Raw genomic sequence first — 21,307 nt, 5'->3', positions numbered from 1 at the left:
GATGAAAGCTGGCCATATCCAAAACTACTTCAGTTCTTGTTCACAGAGCTGGAGAGCAATCTTGAAGCAAATATAGTCCATTGCATGCCCTTGGTTTTCTGAGTATCTACATAAAGGAAATATCAGGAGTGTGAGGGGGTTTTGCCTCTTTCTTTTCACTTGCCGTAAGCTAAAATTATCTTTTTATCCTCTAGTATGTAAATACTTGCTAAAAGGGGACAAAAGAGAAAGGAGCAGATGTTTTCTGGGTGAATTGCTAACTATACCTGCATTAATCTGTGAAAGTAACTTTGCAGGTATTTAATAAAACTTTCAGCGTGATTTGTTTACTAGGTTCTACCTGTGACACTTAACAGAAATGATTCCTTTACCTACTGAATTGATAATAAGCATTTAAGAATAACTTAATTACACCAAATACATTAAATTCTAATAAAACAGACAAAGAAATTCTAATTAACAGGTCAATGACATTTTAAGGCTTTCCATAAAAACTCAGGACCTCTGAGTCTTGTAACTTCTCCTATGTCCTGCTGTTAAAAGTTAGCAGGTGGCATCTGTCTCATTGCTCCTTCTAGAAGGAATGGCACTTTGTTTTGCAAATGTTAAGTAAAAGTCAAAAACTGAATTATAGTTGAAATATTTAGGCTGTAGAGATCTGCTCATTACTTATCTTCTCTAGTGTACATTCAGCAGTTGTAAAGCATATGTTCACAGAAGGGATAAATCTCTTTGCTGTTGTCTAGGAGTTTGGTATATGGCTGCAGGAACCAAAGAAGTGGAGAGAATCATTGACAATTTCATGTTGACAGAATTATTACGCCAGCCTTGGAACAAGTCTGAACTTCTAAATTTGTGAAAACCTTGTAGCTTCCCTGATTAGCCAGTGAAAAGGTGAGGGAAATGTTACTTGTAATCACCAGTGGCTATATAAACATGTGTAAATATCTATCAGTCTGCGCTCTTAAAAAGGAGTGGAGATACAGGGGAAATTATGGTGTGTGCCCCATTTCTCACATCAAAGTTATGGAAGTTCATTGCTGTATTTTACTTTATTTTCTGACTCTTGACCAGAGCCATGATCTCAGGAAGCGGGGCATGTGTACTAACCTTAGACATCTGGATGCCAGTTTCCATCATATTTGACATCTCCAGGCTGATTACTTGCTGATCAGCATCATTGTCCAGAATTATAAGCTCCAAGAATGCTATTTGATTTACTTCTCAGTTGTAAAGCAGCTGAGTCTTTTTCTGCTTGTGTGGGGGATTTTTTTTCTTAAAATTAGGGGGCTGTGAAAATCTTTTCACAGCTTCACTGAAGATGCTCAGTAAAGATCTGTATTTTTTAATGGCTTTCATGCACTGTATCATCTGCTCCTTCGTTCTCTTCTCTGCCACTTGATGCTGTTGAAGCTCTGTAAATACAAAATAATCACTCTCTGTAAACCAAGTAGTGGGTTTTTGTTCTTTTCTCTCTTTGCTGGAAAAGTAGATTTTAAGAAGTGGGAGAGGGAGAGTGAATGGGATCTTTGAAGTGTACATGTGTTTTGGGGGTGGTAGTGGTTAATATATGAAAAGAGAGTATCATCATACTGAAGAAATGTTATCATTTTGATCTGTAACTTCACAAGTATCCTATGGGTCTCCTGCAGTATACTACCACCCTGTCTGCAGCATTGAGAGTGGTAGGGTCATCACAGGGGATCCCACGATGCTTGGTCACTCCCTGCCTGACCTTACTGCAAAGTGCTGTTGATGGGTGACAGATTAGTGAAGCATAAATTTTACTTATGGAGCAACGCTGGCATCTGGTAAATTAAACTTTCTTGTTTGATGCTGTTTTAGTTTGCTTGCTGTGATGGAAGTGAAGGAGATATGTATATTTGATCTTTTTTCCACTCTTGTGAGAATTTGAATTATAAATAAGGGGAAAAAAAGGACCAGCAGCTGAAATGAAAAACATCTGCTTACTTGCACTAAATTTAAGCTGGTCTGTATAGCTGTTGGTTTAGCCATTCTGCCATGTGTTATTCTCCATATTTTTCAGCTTGTTACCTTTTCTGGTATCTAACAGAAGCCTCTCTAACTTCCCATGGCAAAAATCAAAATACACCGCTCACACAGTTAATTATCATAAATCATCTGAGGATCTAAATAGCATTTACATAATCATAAGTGAGTCTGTTCCCCAAAACTGAGGTTTCAAAACAATCTTAATGCTTCAATGTAAAACAAGCCCTTCCCCAAAAACAGATGCAGGCATGAGCTTGCAGGAGGACTGAGAAAGACGAGTGGTGAATCTGTACTAGGAAGTCTCTGGATCAGAGAACACGCAAGTCTAAGGTGTGGACTTTGCCGCCACATTTAAGTGAAAGATGTACAATTTCAAGCTTTTTCAGCTTCTCCCATGTGTTTGAGTGCCTCGTCAGCCCTTTGGGACAGGTTAACAGGTTTTAGTATTGTTTTGAGTTGGGAGTTATCTTATCTGTTTGTACAATGCGGAAAGTACTGGAAGTGCATAGTAATAACTTAGAAATCTGTTGTCCCTGAAAAGTTACCCTTCTTTTTTCGGAAGATAGTTCGCTATAATGTTCCATTGTTTCAATAACCCTTATGAAAGATTGCTACTAAATAGTTTCTGTAGCATTGGTTCATTCATTAGAGAAGCTGAATAAGTCGAGGTTTTATTATTACCCTGTGTTTTGAGTTGTATTTGTAGAACTCTATTCAACTTATCTCAGTTAGAATCTGAACATAAAATGTTGTTAATGATACCATTCAGCCAAATTGCATCATCTGACTGCTGGTAAATTATAAAATTTCAGTGTTTGCTTACAAAAACTTAGGATAATGATGACTGTCTTAAAGAGCACCTCTCAGTATAATGTGCCTATAAATTTGGTAGCATGCCTAACAATGTAATTAGAGCTGTTGTACTAACTGCTTCCTACAAGCCTGATAACGTCTTCTGCTGCATTTATGTACCTATGTTTAGTTTAAATGAATGAAAGATTTTAGTTAAGCACCATTTTGAAAGGGCTATGCGAAAAATCCACCTGTGCAAAGGCAAAGTTTTGCCGAAGGAGTTGTGACATTTTCAGGGTATACTGAGCTTGTAACTAATTATATACCTATAAATAGGGTGTAAAATGTTCATGAATATGAAATACTCCAGTTCTTACCATCTCTTCTCTTGTTAATATATCAGGTGTTTTCACTTTTTAAAATGTTTGCTTAGTAAATAAAACTGCAAATCGTAACATATTAGATATTTTATTTTTCAATTTCTTCACAAAATTTGCTAGTTTAATTACATGTCAATAGACTATGGCTAGTTCTTGGATTAATTGTTCTCTTTAGAATGACCTTGAGACACGTCTGGCTGACGCTCAAAGCTTATCTGTATTTTCCCTCCACTCCCAAATAAAAACTTATTTAACAAAACTTTGGGAGTTTATTTATTACAAGGCATATGATGAAATACTGGAATTTTAAACTCAGTTCCATTTGCCTAGTCTAAATATAACAAAGAACAAACAGCAAAGACCTGTAAGTGAGAGTCCTATGAATTAAATAAGTTTCTCTGTTTTTAAGTAGGCAATAAAAATATTAGATGAAAAGACCCTCGCTGAAAATATCTTTGATGAAAAATCTGTATTTCTCTACTACTTGAACTGGTACAAAACAAAATGGTAAAACTCTTTCCTGGGAAGTGATACTTGCTGTTTGTGCTGAAAAGCTTTTTCATCTTAAAGTTTTCTGTTCACACAGTTACAAGAATGTTTTTTCTTTTATTTAGAATGCATTAGATAAAATCATGATTTAAATTCTGGGAACAGTTGCAGGCATTCTTTCTAATTACAGGTAATAAGGTGTGATTTTAATATTATTTTCTATTCCCATCGTGCTTGTCCAAACCAAAACTACCACCTGCACAGGAAAGGCTAAAGACTTACTTCTGGTTACTGTAGTATATAGTATTGTATCACTCATGAATTGAGATTAGAAAAGTCCAATTAAAAATTAACAATTGTTTGTCAGTTTTTTGTATTTTTTTTTAACTGTAGATGAAATTGCTTTGCAATTGAAGTGTCTTTTAAGAAAAGAAGACTTTTGAATGATAACATTTTTAAAGTCTTTGGAATTTCTTTAGTTTCTTTAAAACTTCAAATTTTAAAATTAGATTTTTAGATACATTCTAATGTTCATTAGTATTTGATTGTTTTTGCTTCATTCAGGTTAGGTAACTTGCTGTCTCACTGGCTTTTTTTCACCAGATGAGAGAGATTCCATCCTCCCTTTCTTAAAATTTAAATATTCATTTTTTTAACATTTCTTCTTAGCAACATTATTTCATCATGCTATTCCTGAACAATATGCAAATACCTTGTTAGTGTTATTGTTAAACATAACCTAAGTTATGAGGTAGTGATACTACTATTGATCCCTGATACGCTATTTTTGTGCCCTCCTTCACGTAACCATGTCCGGGCCTGCTCTGTGCTTTGCCTCTCCTTGTCCTCTTCCTTTCTGGAGTCTTGGACCTATGGTCTCTGCTGTAGCCACAGGGGAGAGGGTGGAGGCAGGCTGTGGTCCTCTTAATCACTAGTGTTCTTGCTTTTCCAGAGTCAAGGGCTGGAGAAGGGTAAACCTGCTATTCAAGTCGGTTTTGTTGTTTCGGGGTTTCTTTTTTTTGGTGGTGGGGGAGGACCTTCCGTATTCCAAGCTACTGGAAAAAGACCAAACCTGTGTTGGAGGCTTCATGATGTTGTGAGGCCTGAAGTTCCCTAATAAGTTCAGATTAAATGCAGAGCTGGGGAGAAGGATCATTGATTTCATGAACCCTTGACCCTTCTTTTAATAGGATTAAGAATATCTCAGTGAGAGTGTTATGCTTTCTTATTTTTAATAGATATCATGAGATTCAAATGATAGTTCACCAATCACTAGTGTAGCTGTTCCAGTGCCATATGTCCTGGTATGCCGTTAGATTCTTAATTTGAGCCTATGCCAAATCCTATAAATCGCTGTTGTGTCTTCTACTGCAATTCAAATTTGCACTCGGAAACGCTCTGTGTAAGCCTGACTTGATTTTAAGATACAAATTGTCTTCCTCAGTTCCACTTAAAATGTGTGGGTATATGTCTGTCTTATTATCAGATGAAGACGAGGGAGCTATGGCTAGGGAATCTTGGGTGATTGTTTTTTCTGTTTGCCTTTTTTTTTTTTTTTTTTTAAGAAAAAAGGGGAAGAAAGGATTTTTGTTTGTTTGTTTTTTCCCTTGTTCTGAAGTGACAGCACAACTGATTGTTTCAACAGGAGCATCTGAGATACACATGACACTTAAAGCATAAAGGGAGCATATGACTGTCTAATATGACAAGCTGTAATATGTGAACAGTAGCAAGTGGACATTTTTCAATCCTTGCATAGTTGAAGTTATTTGAGTACTAAAAATTCCCTTCTTCCTATTCATCTTGTTTTTTTTTTTTTTGAGGAACAGGAGCTTTTGGTTGATAGGAAGATAGGCAATAAAGATTGCTGTAAAACTATGCTATCAGTCTAGCCAGAAAATCACTTATTTCAGAGGTTTACTCTCTGGGAATTAGCTATCTTTATCAAAAAAAAAAAAAAGAAAAAAAAGAAAAGTTAACCTTTGTTTGCAAAATCCCTGACTTTTTACTGTAGTAGCTCTTGTGCTAGGGACATTTCTAACATATATGAGCTAATGCAAACTGTAGAGTTGCATCAACACATTCCACCATTCAAACATTATTAATTAAGATGAGAAAGCTGCTTTAGTAACTGCTAGGTTTCTGTTGTTTCGAAAGCACCAGTTACGAGTTCCTGCTTTAGCCAAGAAGGTCTGAGGCATAGCTGACTGTTTCCAAAAGTAAGACAATTCTAAATTTATACATATATAGGTTTAAAAAAAATTAATAAAAGAAGCCCAGCAACTTTACAAAATGAGATATTTTTAAGTTTCAATTTTCTGCTGACTCACAAGATTAGAAATGCTCCGACCACCGCCTTCTGCAGCCAGCTCTGGGACAAAATTGTTCCGCAACCAAAGTAGGAAGCTCCCTTGGGCAGTAAATGGCAGGAACTGTCCTTCTTCCTGCCAGAGCCCTGGCTGGCTGGACTGGAAGTTGCAGCTACCACCCTGGGTGAAGAGTTAAGGTACAAAAACACAGCAGCTATGGCTAGAGGGGAAAGGGAGAAAACAGTTCTTCCCAGAAGCCGTAATTGCTGTTCTCGGTATGTCTGATCCTCTGGTGGCAGCAGAACAAAGAGTTCAGCTCTCAAGGACTCTTCCCTGAAACTCTGTCTTGGTGTTGCAAGTTCATTTTTAGAATGAAATTAAAATTTTCAGTGCAGTAAAAAAACCTTCTCTGCCATTTTCCATGGGCTGCTTTTTTTCAATAAAGATAATGCTTTTTGCTGCTTAGATAAATTCTTTCAGCACAGCTGGAATTTCATGATAACAGCAACACCTGTCTCTGTGTCGTTCACTGTTTGCCGTCATAAGGGTGAAAATCATTTTTAGAGATGACAAATTAAGGCGTGTGAACTCCTTGATGATTCTCCAAATTGCTGTAAGCTGAACTGTCCTGTAAAAAGTGTTCATGTGTGGAGACAGATGAGGGAGAAACCTCACTTTTAGGCAGCTTAAGGATTCACTTAGATTGCAATAGAAATCTGGAATTGATACTTTCGCCTAACCTAACTAGCGCAAACAGAAGGATGTCCGTTAAGTTGTGTAACAGCAAAACAGACTGCATCTTAAGCTTTTTTTTTTTTATCTTCTTCTAACAGGTATAATAAGATTAGCTGTTAATTTTGTGGTAGTTTCTAAACTAAGCAATGTATTGTAGTTTTTAAATATGATACACTTTGTGAATAATAAAAAGATCAATTGCTCTCTGAATTTTTCTCTATGAATAATGAAAAGATCAATTATTAGCATTTTTAAGACAAAGAATGTTTTGAACAGCATCTTACAGCACAGCAGTCATAAGATTTGGTACTGTCTCAGCACTTTCAGTATCTTCCTTTGGAGGAATTTATTGCTTGAAAGTAACATTCTGGACTGACTTTGTGGCTTATGATTTCTTGACTGGACAGTAATTGATCTTATTGATGTGGTAATTTTATTGATGTGGTATTAATTGATTTTATTGACGTTTTAATAGGGAATATTGAAATAACTGTGTTTTAGAAATTCTATTTTAATTTTTCTTCTGGTGTTGGAAAGGCAACAGATCTAGTGTGGGGACAAAGTTGTAATTCAGTTATGAAATGTATTTCATTCTGATGAAGCCTAAACTGTTGTTAGGTATTTGCAATAGTGTAATGTCACTGCCTTTTGTTAGTTTATCCAAGATATTAGCCTGTATTTTATTGGAGCAGTAGAGTCTGTTGAACTTTATCCAGATACCTAATGCACATAGCTTTTCAAGTGTGCCTTCTCCTTAGAAGTAATAGTGAAGATCCATTCTCAAGCCTAAGGAAGCTCACTTGAGTAGGTTGCAGTGCTATTCATATATGGCATACAGACTATTTATTTAGAAGAAATCATTAAAGTAATCTATAGATGTAGGTAGAAGAGTCTGAAGGTCATATCCACAACTGCACTACTCTACTTTCCCCAAATTATATTTTTTTTACAATTTCCTTGTCAAGAAGAGCTCCTGCTTATGCAGTAGTAAGGTATTTGTGCGGGGAACTTCAGCACTAGTTCTGTATCTGTTGTACAACTGGTAAAAGTTAGTCCAAACAGTAAGTTTTAAAGTGATAATAGCACGTGATGGTGGCTAACTAGGAAGAGAAACTGCTCAGGAAGCCTTCAGTTTATTGTTATCTAGATAATGTACACGTTACACTTTTTTTTTTTTTGGAGTTTTTATGCAAATCAAATTTTAATTCAAAATTGTGACACCGGGTTTGTGTTTAGAATTAAGATTAATTCAGTTACAAACCAAAGTTTATATGTTTGAAGAAAATCAGTACATACAGGTTAGATTATAGATTCAGAACAGAGACAATACAACATGACAGATGTGACTAATGATATAGTTTAAATATTGAATACTCAAAGGAATAATATTAAAGAAATACATAAAAGAGCTCAACAGTCTATAGGCTGAACCACCTATAGTTCTGCACAAAGTTAATTAAATAATATTTTATTCCATAATGAAATTATGAAAAGTCAAGCAGATATAAATGCTGCCAATGTAATGAGTACAGAATCCAGACTAACAATTTCAGAACAAAATGTAGACTGTGAGGTGACTAACTTTTTAAAAGAAATCATTGTAAAATGAAAATAAGACTAAGGTGCTTGCAGTCAAATATTTCAAAAAATACTATTGCAAAAACATTTTCCTTTACATATTTACTGTAAGTATTTAGACATCTTACATTTTTGGCTCACTAGTTTATCATTAAGTTATTTTGACAAGGCCACTACTGTATGCTTCAGTCTAGAATGATAGGGCTGACCCTATTAAATGATCATAGTTTTCCTTAGTCTGGTATTTAGCAAGCTTTGAACTTTCTTAATCCATTTTAATCATTTAAACCTATTATTGTTTTGACTTCAATTTCAAAAGCTCTTTAAATCTGTCTTACAATATTAATAGCTGCTTAAAGTTCTGATTTCCTAGCATACCATCAGTGGGGAGTCTACTTTATTGCACCAAATAATTTAGGAACAGCTATTTAGGAAAATGTGGAATCAAGAGGGGGAAGAAAAGAAACAAATAAAAAACACCAGAAAAACTATGCCTAGTAATGTTTATGTTTAAATTAGTTATCATATCCATGCAAGAAATTGGGAAACAAAGTACTTCTAATTTATATATGACATTGATAAATGCATTAAAATGCATTTTTTTTTCTTTAGGTTTTAGAAGTGTAATTTTAAGTTAATTCTGTGTTGAAATTTAAGATCTGTCTTCTGTTTTAATAATAAGTATCATAGTGAAAAATCTTTCTGGTAATATTTTTGGGTTCCCTTTCAGTCAGAAATCTCAGAAGTTTTTTTTCTGAAAACCGGAGATATTTATGTAAGATATGATGCAGTCCAAATAAGACTCCAGTCATACTAGTACACAGGAACTGGGAAAAACCTCATTTTGGAAAAACAAAAACGCCAGAAACTACTCCATGAGTTCTCCAGGATGTGGCTTCGGTTTCTCAGTAGTGACATTATTTCTCTTTCAGTAGCAGTGTTTAAAGTCTGGAAACTTTTATAAATGAAAGAACCATGATCTGTGGTTTGAGCTGAGTTTAAATTCTTACTTAAGAAGGTGCTGTTGTTTTGTTAAGCAGTGTAACTCTGCCAGGGCAAAGCTACATATTTCTTTTCCCCTAGCTAGACTTGATTCTTTCTTTGATAACTGTGAAAAGTCATTTATTTTCAACAGTCTTCAAACAGAAGCATCTTAACCTTTTTGTATTGCTGGTTTTCCTTGTCTCTTTCCCATTATTGCTAGCGTGTGCTTTATTCCTACCTACGTTTCTTTTTCATAAATTAAATTTTTTAGCTCCATGTTCTGTACAGATTTGTAGGATTAAGATGGAAGAGGACAAGATAATTAGTGAGGCTGACTGGTTGTTTTTGTTCTGCCCCTATTTCCATATTAAACTGGTTCATTGGCATCTTTTCTCTTTGACATAAACTAGAAGCTTGTCTTGAGTTAGTTGAGGATTATGACCCTGTTCCCTCCCCCCCCCAACAAGTTACTATTTTGTGGGGTGCACTTTACCCCAACCTATGTTTGTATTCTTTTTGTTCAGCTTCTTAACTCTGCGTCTGTATTTTGAAGTTACCATGTTTGAATGGGTTCATTTTACTGCCTGCTGGCGTGTTCTGCTGTCACTGCCTACCCTTGCCTGTCTGCTGTCATCTAGGGATTTTATCAGCAGTTACTGCGTTTAACTCCAGATCACTCATAAATGTGTTGCATGGCGCTGGGTCTAGCACTGATTCAGGCTGAAGTCAATCGGAGATGCACGTTCTTCCATATACCCGAAACTTTCCCAGAGGAGTGTCTGAGAAGTCTTTTAGGCAGTTTCTTCTTTTTGTGCTTAAGATTTTCAGGAATCAAGTTCTGTTTGGGATTTCAGTGGTATCATATGTAATCCCTCTTTAATCTTTCAGTTTCTCAAGGAAAAGATTCTGGACTTGGTTTTGTGTTTGTCAGCAAAGCAATATCTGCTCAGTAAGGAATTTTTCTAAAACTGTTTAACCTGTACAGAGTCACCCTAGCATAACAGTGGGTGATGACCAGCTGTCATTAAAGAGACAAGTCATTGCTCAAGGGTCCCTGACTTTGTAGTCAATTTGAGGCCAAGAAAGGAATGCAAAAGGACAGGTGAAAGAAGCTGCCCTATTTATGGAATAGGAAGGAGGCTGAATGGGAGAGGAAATTTTGAGGGAAAACGAAGCGTAGTGCCTTTCAGAAGGTGAAGCTTGGAGACTGTAGGAGAACAAAGCAGCAGAGAGCAACTTGGGAGAAATAAAAGAGCAAATGTATTAGCACTGTGATGAAATGAAATATGGTGCAAGTCGGGCAAGAGATTTTGACTTTCAGGATATGAATCAAAGCCCTTTTGGAGGGCGGGTTATTGAAAATTTGATAGTATTTGGGTTAGGGTGTATGTACATGTCAATTACACAAAACTTTACTTTTAGTTTAGCTGGTTGCATCTGGTTCAGGATGGGTTTGGCTGCTGAATTTATGTATAAGGTATGGTCTGGATTGTGTTTTTTTTGTTTACATCTTGATTTAGGAAATATGCAGCCCCTAGAACCTTGTATAGCAAGTTTCATGTAATGATACGGGAAAAAATGCAAAATCATCGCCCTTATGCTCCATATTTGAGTACATTAAAAAGAACACTAGGCTAATCAGCAGTAGGAGGCTATATTAGGCTTTCCCAAAATTTCCAAGTAACTGTAGCCATGCCAAAAATGCAGAAATTTGCCTTGCTTCAAGTAATATTTTACTACAGTTGGAAAAGCAGTTCACTTATTGCCTTTTTCTCTCTGGACAGATCAAGTCTGAAGAAATGGAGTTAACAATTATGGCATCATTACTCTTTCCATCTGATAAATCACACATGGAAATTTATAAACAGGCTGACCTTCTGTCTGTATTCCATCCCCCTCTTAAATCTGCCATGGTAGACGTATTTTTGGAGCTTATGTGTGTTGGTCTGCAAGTGCCCGTGAGAATGCACTGTTGTTGCAGTTCATATGTTTATAACCTGAAAGATCTTGTGGGATGCGTTAACCATGTTTGTTTAAAAAGTGGTCGATACAATCCAAAAAATGGACAAGTACGCACCAATGTCCCTCAGGCTTCCTGTCCTAGTTTTATAAGATTAATTATTTAAAACAAACAACAGAAAAAGGACTGCATTTCTTTTTATAGAACAGTGAAAGTAGCTTTGACATCACTTGAAAGTTCAGGCAACATAATTGCTGAATCATTCTTCTGGAAATGCTTTCTGATTAATTTGAAATACAAGAAAACTATACATTGAAGTCCTAAAGGTTTCTTAATGGCTTTGTGGAAAATTGATGAAGAAGTGTTTCTGCAGAGCTCTGCCTTAAGATACTCTTTTATTGATGAAGCATAGACTATTACAGCATAAGTTCTACCTCCATCTTGTCTGGTTAGTAAAACCAATGTGCTTTAGATCTCTGCCAGGAACCTCAAACTCTGTTATTTGTTGATTTGTTGACTGTTATTTGATGATTTTTCTGCAAAGTTGGAAGAAAATGTTGGAAATCTACCCTCCCACACATGCCATTTTTAATCAAGCTGGGAAATATTTCAAAGAATAACTACAGCAGAGCTTGTCAAGTACAATAAGCATAGGAATCAGCAAAGCCCAAGTTCATCTCAAGGGGAGCAGGATTAGTCAAATACAGTGGACTAAGCCTTGTACTGTGGCCAGGTTCATACTTATTTGAACATCAAACAAGGCAGAAGAATGACTGCTCAGATATGAGTGTATGTTCATAGCTTCTTAGCTTGCTTTACCGTCTCTATTTATTACTGAAATAGGGTTTTTATTTTTTTTAATGATGATTGCTTACATTAACAATTAATACAAAAATATCCTTTTACCTCTAGCTCCTTGTTCCTTTACAAGTATTCTTGAAACTTTTCATGAAAATATTACATGAGCATGTATCCGTGTATGGTTTTGTGTACCTTCTTGTTTCTGGGTAGTCTACACAGTGGAGACCTTAACTTGGCTGTTACGGCCCAAGCAGCAGTGTATATGCACGTGCTGATTTTTAGTTTTATCTCTGTGCAATTTTCTGGTATCGTGTCTATCTAAATTTTTGCTTACATTGGTGGACATTTTGAAAGGTAAGTGAATTTTGAAGATGTAAATTTTACTGTCATTTTTAAAACCTGTTTGCTCATCACCAGACTTGTTTATTTTGGGCCTTGGGCCAGCTGAATTTTACCAGCTTTTCAGGAAACTCTGGTTCATGGAGCAGATCAGCACTTGATATTCATGTGGAGTTTTTACACATACAGTACGTATTTAGTGTTGGCTGTGTGTTCTGTTTTTAATTTGGTTAAGGCTTTGTAAAATTGGATGTTGTCTGAAGGGGACCGTACCTTACAGCTGTTTGTTCCATTAAGAGCATTATTGCAAAAATGCTGACTGCAATCCAAGCACATTAGTCTCCATAGTCTCTGTTATTAAGAGCTGGAAAAGGGAAAGGCAAGGAGTTGCAGCAGCACCATTTCAGGAGGATCTTTCAAGTGCATTGCACAAGTCAGGCCTGAGCTTACAGATTCTAATATGCCTAAAAAAAATTAAAAGCAAACATAAAAAAAGTTTATATATTACTGTAAAACTTGAGGCTGAGATGATAATCTCCTATGTGAATGCTAGGGAAGTCATATGAATACCAGGTGAGAACATCCCTCATCATAAAAATTCAGTTATTTCAAGCTTGTCCTGCTGAAATTTATTGCTACTTTGTTAATTTTCTGAAGTTATAGAGCTTGTGACTAATGGCAGGCATTCACATCACCTTGCTTAGCAGGTTAATTTAGACATCCCGTATCACTGTAACAACCCCCCACCCCCCGTATAGTCAACAGAGGGTGAGATGCTTTTCCAGAGAGTGAATTGGTTTGGGTCTGTGTTTCTTGATGGAATTTAGGGAGATTAGTTTACTAATTTTTCCTAGTAAGTTAAATGCCTAAACATGGATGGAATGAATGCCTTTTTGTAACCAGGTTAGAAAGAATACCATTTAAAACATTATCTTAGTGCTCAAAAATGTTATGTAAAGTTAAACTGAGAGTAGAGCTTGGGTGACAGAATAATGTTCTCTTCTACTTGCAGATAAGTTACCTGAGCTTTGATCAGAACAGGTTATGCTGGAGGGACTATGGTGCAATGACATCTAGAAGTTAGACCAAGAGTGTTGTGGCCTAAGAAGCTGCACAAGGAACCAAGTTTGGGGAGAAAGCTAATGTCTTATAAAAGTTGAAGCTTTACACAAATACAACCAATCTATCAGATGGTCGGAAAACATTCGCTGCCGTACTTGGGGGCTGGGCTGTGCGTATCTGGCCGGGCAGCTGAACTAGCTTGGCAGTGTGCAGCTTTGCAGTGTGACAGACGCTGCAGTCAGGGCACTTTTTTTGTCCCTCTTTGCGTGATTATGTGCAGCTGCCATTTGGAAGCTGATGGCTGGAACGCTGGCTGCTCTTGGAGTAGATTAAATGTCTGTAAAGGACATATCAAAGTGTTTAAATACATCGTTTCTGAAATGTACTACAGTTTGTTTTGACATTTGCCTACCATATTGCTATAGAACTTTGCACATTTGTATTCTTTTCTGAAGTCCCACTTTTGAAACAGGATCTTGAGCAGTGATGAAGAGATTAGTACAAAATTTCAAACTGTATCTATCCCAAATTGGCATGTACTGGATAGTTTAAATGTCATTTCATGCTAGGATGTGTTGAACTTGAAATTTCACAGGGCAGGAAATAGAAAAAAAATTAAGTTGTGGTCTCTTCAGCTCCTTTGCCCACTTTCATAGCATGTTTGAGTTTCTTCTTCTCACTAGTTTAATAATACTTGGGTAACTGTATAATACATTATAGCAAATGTGCAATATGTTGTTCCCGTTGCTAAGATAGTTTCAAATGTCCTAAGTTATTTTAAAATTTTAGATTGTATATTTTTAACCTCAGTTTTGCAGTTAGTTTCTTTAGAAGTCTAGGGGACAGAAATTCTTTGTTCCAATTCTAACCCTCATCAGTTAGGAAAAGCCAACTGGTGCTTCTCAATCTTGTGTACGAAACACATGTTGGGAAATACTATGTAAGAGCTGTTCAGTGTGCTAGCTGCACATTTAAATACATTAAATACTTCAGCAACTGTGTATGAAATACAATATGCATCCTATCTTAATGTGGAAAGTACTAATAGAAATTTGAACTCTACAAGTATCTTCCTTTGAGGTAATTTTCTTTGACAAGTTGATATCAAAGCCATATCTTCTTTAAGAGACAAGGAAGGATATTTGAAAAATTAAAGGTGCCTTTTTCAGGCTGAAACAAGGGAGAAAATGAAAAAGATTAGGTAAAATATGGCTCACAGAAGGAACCATTCTGCAAACCTCAAAAGCAGCCACTGCTTCCCTCCATCACCCCCACCCCAAACTCCCACTCCTCCGTGTTATGTCAGTAACCTACTGAAGGCAAAAATAACACATTTGTTAATCAGCATTCCCATTAAATTACACGTTTTTTGTTCTAGCCAACTTACTCAAATGAAGAAGTAGTGAAGGGTTTTGTTTGTTTTGGCTTTTCTTTAAATAACTGGATGTGCGGGTTAAATTATAAAAAGGTGAGGAAACAAGGAATCTGGAAGAATCTGTAAAAAGCTCAAGTGTAGATATTAGTACTTATGTCCTCAGCAGATAAATTGTATTCAGTTTGAGCTGAAGTGGTTTGACTTCTTGCTTTCAAATTGCCTGTGGAAATGCATGTGGTATTGTTCTCGGTGAAGAAGGGTGGTTCTGGTTGACATTGTGCAGATATTTTTTTAATGGGCAAAATTATCTCCTCTTACCTAGCGGATGGCACATTAGGCAGGGTATGTCTGTCTATGACAGCCTGATTTTATTGTATGTGAGATTACAAGTCATGTAAAAAGAATTTGTGTCCTTTGACTTCTCAGAGATGTTCATTTTAGAAATTTTCTGGTAGCTCTTTTCTTTTTTTCTGACATATAACCAGTTGCTATCAATAAAGTGCTTATTAAGACATGGCTAGCAGAGATAATCAGTGAGGTGTAGCAGCATTATAAAGAGACTAGTACTGGGCCTGACACTATTCACTAAAGAAAACATTGATCTGAAAATAAATGCAGGATCGCAGCAGGAAAGACATCTGGGCGCTTAAACCAAGTGATCTGAATTTGTTACTGAACAATGTGTTCAACAATGTGTTGAAGTAACGTATATACATTACGAGTCAAATGCAGACTATACCCTTAAGATACATGGAGTGAAGGATAATGTGGATGGAACCTTCTGTATCCTGGTTAGAAGCAACTCCGTGAAGGATTTAGCAGCCAAGTGGATAAATGGATGCAAGTCAGCATGATACTATGGTGAAAAACATAAGACAGTTTCAAGATAACTTGATTATAGTTAATTAGTGACCAGAATCTTTCCTCAGAGGGGTAATTTATGGTTCTTCAGTTGACTGGAGAAAGGAATAAAAATAGAGGGCAAAGTGACAAATGGTATATTCTTTATTTTTAAGTGCCAATTAAGCATAAAATTGCCAATTTAAAACCATAAAACTACATTTTATAACTATGTTCTCAAGGGAATAACCATGTTTTGTGTTTTGTTTTTCTCAAGGTATGGGCTGAAGCCAAATGACCAAATTTTGGCAGAGGAGAAACACAAAGAATTGTAAGCTCTTCTATATTTCTGCTTATATACATGCATGTTATATGTATTTACTTTTCTATGTGCATACATAAGATATGTATATCTTCTTATTAAAGGTCTGGAGCAGAAGTTTTATGTATCCAGAAACATAGTTTCTGCTCTTCAGTATCATGTGCTATGAATTAATGCAAATTACATAACTTGTCTGAAAACCAGTTGAGTTTTTAAAAAAGTGAGTTTCAAAAAAGATTAGAAACCTCATTTTCATTCTTTTTTTAAAAAAGTTGCGCTCTTAACTGCAGTTGACACATTTGCAATTTAAATGTCTGAATGTTCATTCTAATTGATGCTTTGTGTGTTGAAGTGATTACACTAATACTTACCACTTGTCTGCAGTAAGCCCTAAGTGATATAAGTGATATAAGTGTATAAGTGATTTTTTTTTGAAATCTAGCAGAAATTGAAAGGAAGACTTTTTTTTCAGGTGAAGTGTTGGATCATTATTTAAACTTGTTTACTTGTGTGATATCATGGCCATCCTCAACCATTGTGAGCTCTAGTCACACAACTGGACTGTGCAGCAAACACTCACCAGTGCCCTGTTAGTTATAATAAAATTTTGCCTGTTTTGGCAAGTCTGATTCTGTAGCCTGAAAACTCTGTTCATGGAGAAAAAAATATAATTCTATTGTGGACGTATTTCATTGTTGAATAGCTCATTCTTTTGTCTTGCTGGAAAAGTAGTCACAGGTAATGAAACATTATGACAGCACCTTAAATGTTTTTGTTCCTTCATTAAAGAGATGCCCATACCAAATAAGCTTGAATTTCAAATTTATTCTAAATCTGGAAGCAAAGTATTAGAAATGCAAAGCCTCTCTAGGTCCTCAGCAAACCACTGAAAGCTTACTAAGAAAACTTGTGCGAATCAATAAGACTTTTTTGGTTTAGAGCAGCTTCCATGTTCAGGCAAAATAACCGTTACTTTTTATTTTGGCTCATTAGGTACTAAAATACAGAAGTTTGCATTTAAGTTGAAAACAATACTCCGTAGCATGCCTAAGTATGTTGATATACATTTGAAAAAGGGAAAGTAAAAATATTAGTGGATATTATCAAGACATGAGGGAGAAAACTTTCTGAGTTTGTATATCTGCTTTTTTTTTTCTTTTTTAACCCTCCTCTTTTTCATTTATAGTCACTTTTAAAACAGTAACTGAAGTTCTTAGTTACTGACTTCCTGAATAGTATACATGTTTTGAAAGTGGGGGAGACTTCCTTGAGCTTGGTATATTTTCTGTAATAACTGATTTGTTCAATCAGAATCACTGTATTAAAGAGGAGAAAAACATTCACTAAACTGTCTGTTTTTATATAAACTTTGTATATAGCTTTGTATAAACAGTATACAAAGACTAAAAAAGGCATAATCGGAGCATTCCTGCTTGTTTGTATGTGTAAGAGTACAGGTTACATAAAGTCACTATTACAGTACTTTTCATTTCAGGATATAGTTAAAAAAAAAAATTCTCTTGCTCTTAAAGCTTTTCATAATGTGAAGTAATTGTCATTACTGTTCATTTTAATTCCTGCGCATTATTACCACTGGCTGAAGAGCTATACCCAGTGCATGAAGTCTCATTCCCTCACTTTTTTCCATATGTTGCCTGAAAAATATTGTATTTGAATGTCCTCTTTGCCATCCCTCAAATCTGTATTATGTAACTGCCTTTTTTAAAGATAGTTTGTATGAAAGACTGTAGAAAGTGTTTCACTTGTCAGCCATTACATAATTGTGTTGATTCAGTGTCTTTTCCATAGTGACTAGTGGAATATTTATGTAACAGTTATATTTCCAAGTAAGATACAGATGTTTAGGACTGCTTTCACATTTCTTTCTTTTAGGATAAAGGTAGTGGGGGATTTGGTCCCTTCTGTGTGCATTTGCATACTTAAATATAAAAAATCCCAACACCTTTTTTCTCTATTTTTAAACTTTCAGATCTTGCACATAATTGTCTGTTTCCCTTATTACATTACCAGGTGTGTTTGTCTTATTTTGAATTATTTCATAGCATCCAAAAAAGGCTGTTAAGCAGTTTATCCACATGTAAAATGAAGCAACTGTTTCAGACAAATTAATATCTATAGCTGCCAGTTTTTTCTATGTTAAAGGTCTGGATATTTCGCAGTAAGGTCATTGTAACAAAGAATCCTGGTAATGAAGATTTAATTCCTTTGAAAACAGAAGCGTGTGCTAAAAGTCTTAGTGATTGAACTGCTAGCAAAATAAACTTTCAGTGTTCTGTTTGAAGATGGAATGAATGAATGGATGAATTTCATTTGTATTTGTAAATCATGATAATTTACCTGTGACATTAAAATGGCTAGTGCTGCAGGCAAAAGAGGCAACAGCAATTGCCTTTGATTAGCATATTAGGTTGGTTTTACATAGAACATTCTCTGTAATAATAGAACATTTGCAGACAGCATAATTGTCATTAAGCCATTAAATGTATGAGACCATTTTAAAAAGACTTAAGCTGGAAATATTAAAAGTACTAGCAGGTTGGGGGGGGTGGGGTCAAGCACAAGTTAAGACATATAGATCTCTATTTTGGACATTACAAGTTATACTGTGTACACAAGTTTGTTTATGCAATACACATTGATTAAACTTAATGTTTTCAGGTGAAGTACTTCATTTGAAGTAGTTAAAATAAAAAAGACTAGAGAGTATTTTAATGTTTAAAGTGTGTTGCATGTTGATTATTTAATTGCCTGTTAGTTACTGACATGTTTATGACAGCCATTGCTTAAACGAAGGGTTGAACTCTCTTAAATAAAGAAAATTCAGTAAAAATAAACTGCTTTACAGGAGTCAGCTTCAACAGAACCTTTCTTTGGCTTTTCATTGTTATCAGTACAGTAGCTCCTAAAATGATTTATACTCTGTCAGTTATAATGAAAGGATTGGAACACGCTTTTGCTGTTGACCTTGGCATCTTGAATGTCACTGATACTTGACAGGGAAAAAACTCTCATAGGTCAGTGTCATGTTGTTTCAGGACAGACCTTTGGAACTTTTCTAGTATGTCTTGTGCTCTGTGTGAACTGTCTTAACTATACAGTGCAGAACAGGTTAAACAGAGTGGTGAGCCTCAGAGAACTTTCTGTCCTTCTAGCTAAATTATCTCATTTAACTTACAGGTAAGTTGTTATATACTTGACTGTCCTTTTCTGATGTTTAGATGAACTTTCATATTTAAAAGAAATGCCAGTTCTTGGGAATGGTGCAAGACTAAACTTCCCATCAGAGTAACTGGCTATAGATCTATGTTTCAGTTCAGTGCCCTTATGATAAGGTGCTCTTCTGAACATGTTGTAATGTTTTCTTAAGTCAAAAACAAAGTTTTCCAGAAAAGTTGCTTAGGTTTGTCTCTGCAATATTTTATCTTCCATTTTTTGAAATGTTTGCAGCTTTATATTGACATACCTAGCAAAGATGACTAATTTGGTATTCTTCATCTAATAGTTCTAAGATGATTTCCTGACTATCGGAAGTCCTTCACTTTCTTAGTGATCACTTTTGTACATAGCTGTTCTTCATAAAAATGTAGATTTCATTCAGTAATGGATGCACTATCTCCAAAAATAATTGGGCAAGCTACTCCCTGACTTGGCTTGATCCTGTTGGCCTAGAATCTTAGCTATCTAGTGAGGCAAGTACAGCCACTGAGACAGGCTGGAGTTGGCTTACAGGCATGGCATCATACTAAAATTCTATTTTGAGAGCTAAGGTATGAAAGATCACCAATTTTTTTTACTTCCTATTCACTTGGACTGCAGTAGCCTTCTAATATTATTTTATCTTTTCAGTAGTATATACATTTTTTGTATCAGAAAGGAAATTGGTAGCAACAAAGTTATATGTTGGTGACTATATGTTCTTCTCTGGATCCAAACTGGAAATATCTGTCCCCCATCAACTCCTGAATGCACACGAGGTGGAGGTCACTGTCCTGCAGCTCAGCCAAGGAATGGGAAGTGTGAAGGTTCCTTAGTCTGCTTCACTATAAAATTAACATATTAGTTCAAAACATCTTCACTGATGATTAAGCTAAGCATGCCAAATTTGCAGTGAATCAGATGAGCCATCATATTTGTTTTTACTGGTTCAGCTGTGGTGTTGGTAATCTCTAGCAGAGAATAACAAAGACAGGGTGAACAGTAATGTCTTCAGTTTGCACAGGTTTTTTGCAAAGTAAATGTGCATTTGTGACTGAAGAGAGGTCTGGGAGGTGCTTCTTCCCACCTCCCCCAACCCAACTAATCCCATATAACTTTTGGGGGGGGGGGGAGAACCCTCCATCCTTCAAGTTGCTGTGGAAAACTGGAGCCAGTGATGTTGATGAGGCCTTGATGTTGCTTGTTCTTCCCGTCTGAGAACAGTAAATAAATATAAAGTCTGAGAGAAATGAAAATATTTCCCATGATTCTTTGGATATTCTTTGTCTTGCAGAAGTTGCTCCTATTTTTAGTTCTTAGTCTGAGTGACTTCAAGGTCATATTGCCAAATATAGTCTTTTAAGTGTGTGTGTGTGTGTGTGCGCGCGCGCGCGCATGTGTTGTTGCCCAGGCTGATCTTCTGACTACAGTTCCAGATCAAAAGTTTTTGAGGAGAATAAATTAAGGCTGACTGCAGCAAGTGATGAGAAGTGACCTAGGTTAGCTTGTCTTGAGGTTAAATAGAAACACTTTATTGTTTACCCAAACCCTGTTATGACTAGATATACAGAGTTCATTTTCACTGGATAGAGAAGGGTTGGCAGTAGTGTTGGGTTTTTAGTAATATTCTCATTTACTAAAATATGGGCTGTAGCAAAATCTTGCAATTTGGATTGGCAACTAAAATATACTCATTGTGAGTCTTAAGAGCATTGTTTGAAAGTTAGTGATAACACTGAGCAGTGCTTCAGGACCTTTAATATGGCTTTGGCTGCTGGTCATACAGTTTTATAAACTGTTTTGTTTGTTCATGACTGACCACTTCGCTTTTTTGGAAGTTAGCTGAAGGAGAAGATAAGAAATGTGGGAGCTGCTTTATGTCCCACAGCTATCTATCTCTGCTTTCATAATTGATCTTTTTTCAGCGACAAAGACCATAAAGTGAGAAAGAAGAAGATGATAAGTGAATATAACCTTCCATTCTCTTCAGTCAACCGTTTGATATGTTGTAGTAGGAAGGGGTGGGTGGGGGGGCTATTGCACTGCTGCAAGTTTGCCAAGAGGAATTTATTTAGGTATTTTATTCTTAATTTCACACTTGCTGTGTGGGCA

The 21,307-nt window shown here is 35.9% G+C and overlaps 1 protein-coding gene across 1 annotated transcript in view; it reads left to right on the top strand.

The window, feature by feature from the left end:
• The window catches only part of ADK (adenosine kinase), a 302,259-nt gene that overhangs the window by 10,121 nt on the left and 270,831 nt on the right, over positions 1-21,307 (top strand). The window contains 1 exon segment of the mRNA XM_067299898.1: positions 15,935-15,988. Coding sequence (XP_067155999.1) covers positions 15,935-15,988 — 54 coding nt within the window.

This window comes from Apteryx mantelli, chromosome 7 (assembly GCF_036417845.1).
Source record: "Apteryx mantelli isolate bAptMan1 chromosome 7, bAptMan1.hap1, whole genome shotgun sequence".
In the NCBI taxonomy this organism is placed as follows: domain Eukaryota; kingdom Metazoa; phylum Chordata; class Aves; order Apterygiformes; family Apterygidae; genus Apteryx; species Apteryx mantelli.
Note: the sequence above shows the minus strand (reverse complement) of the source record. Positions and strands in the feature narration are given on the sequence as shown.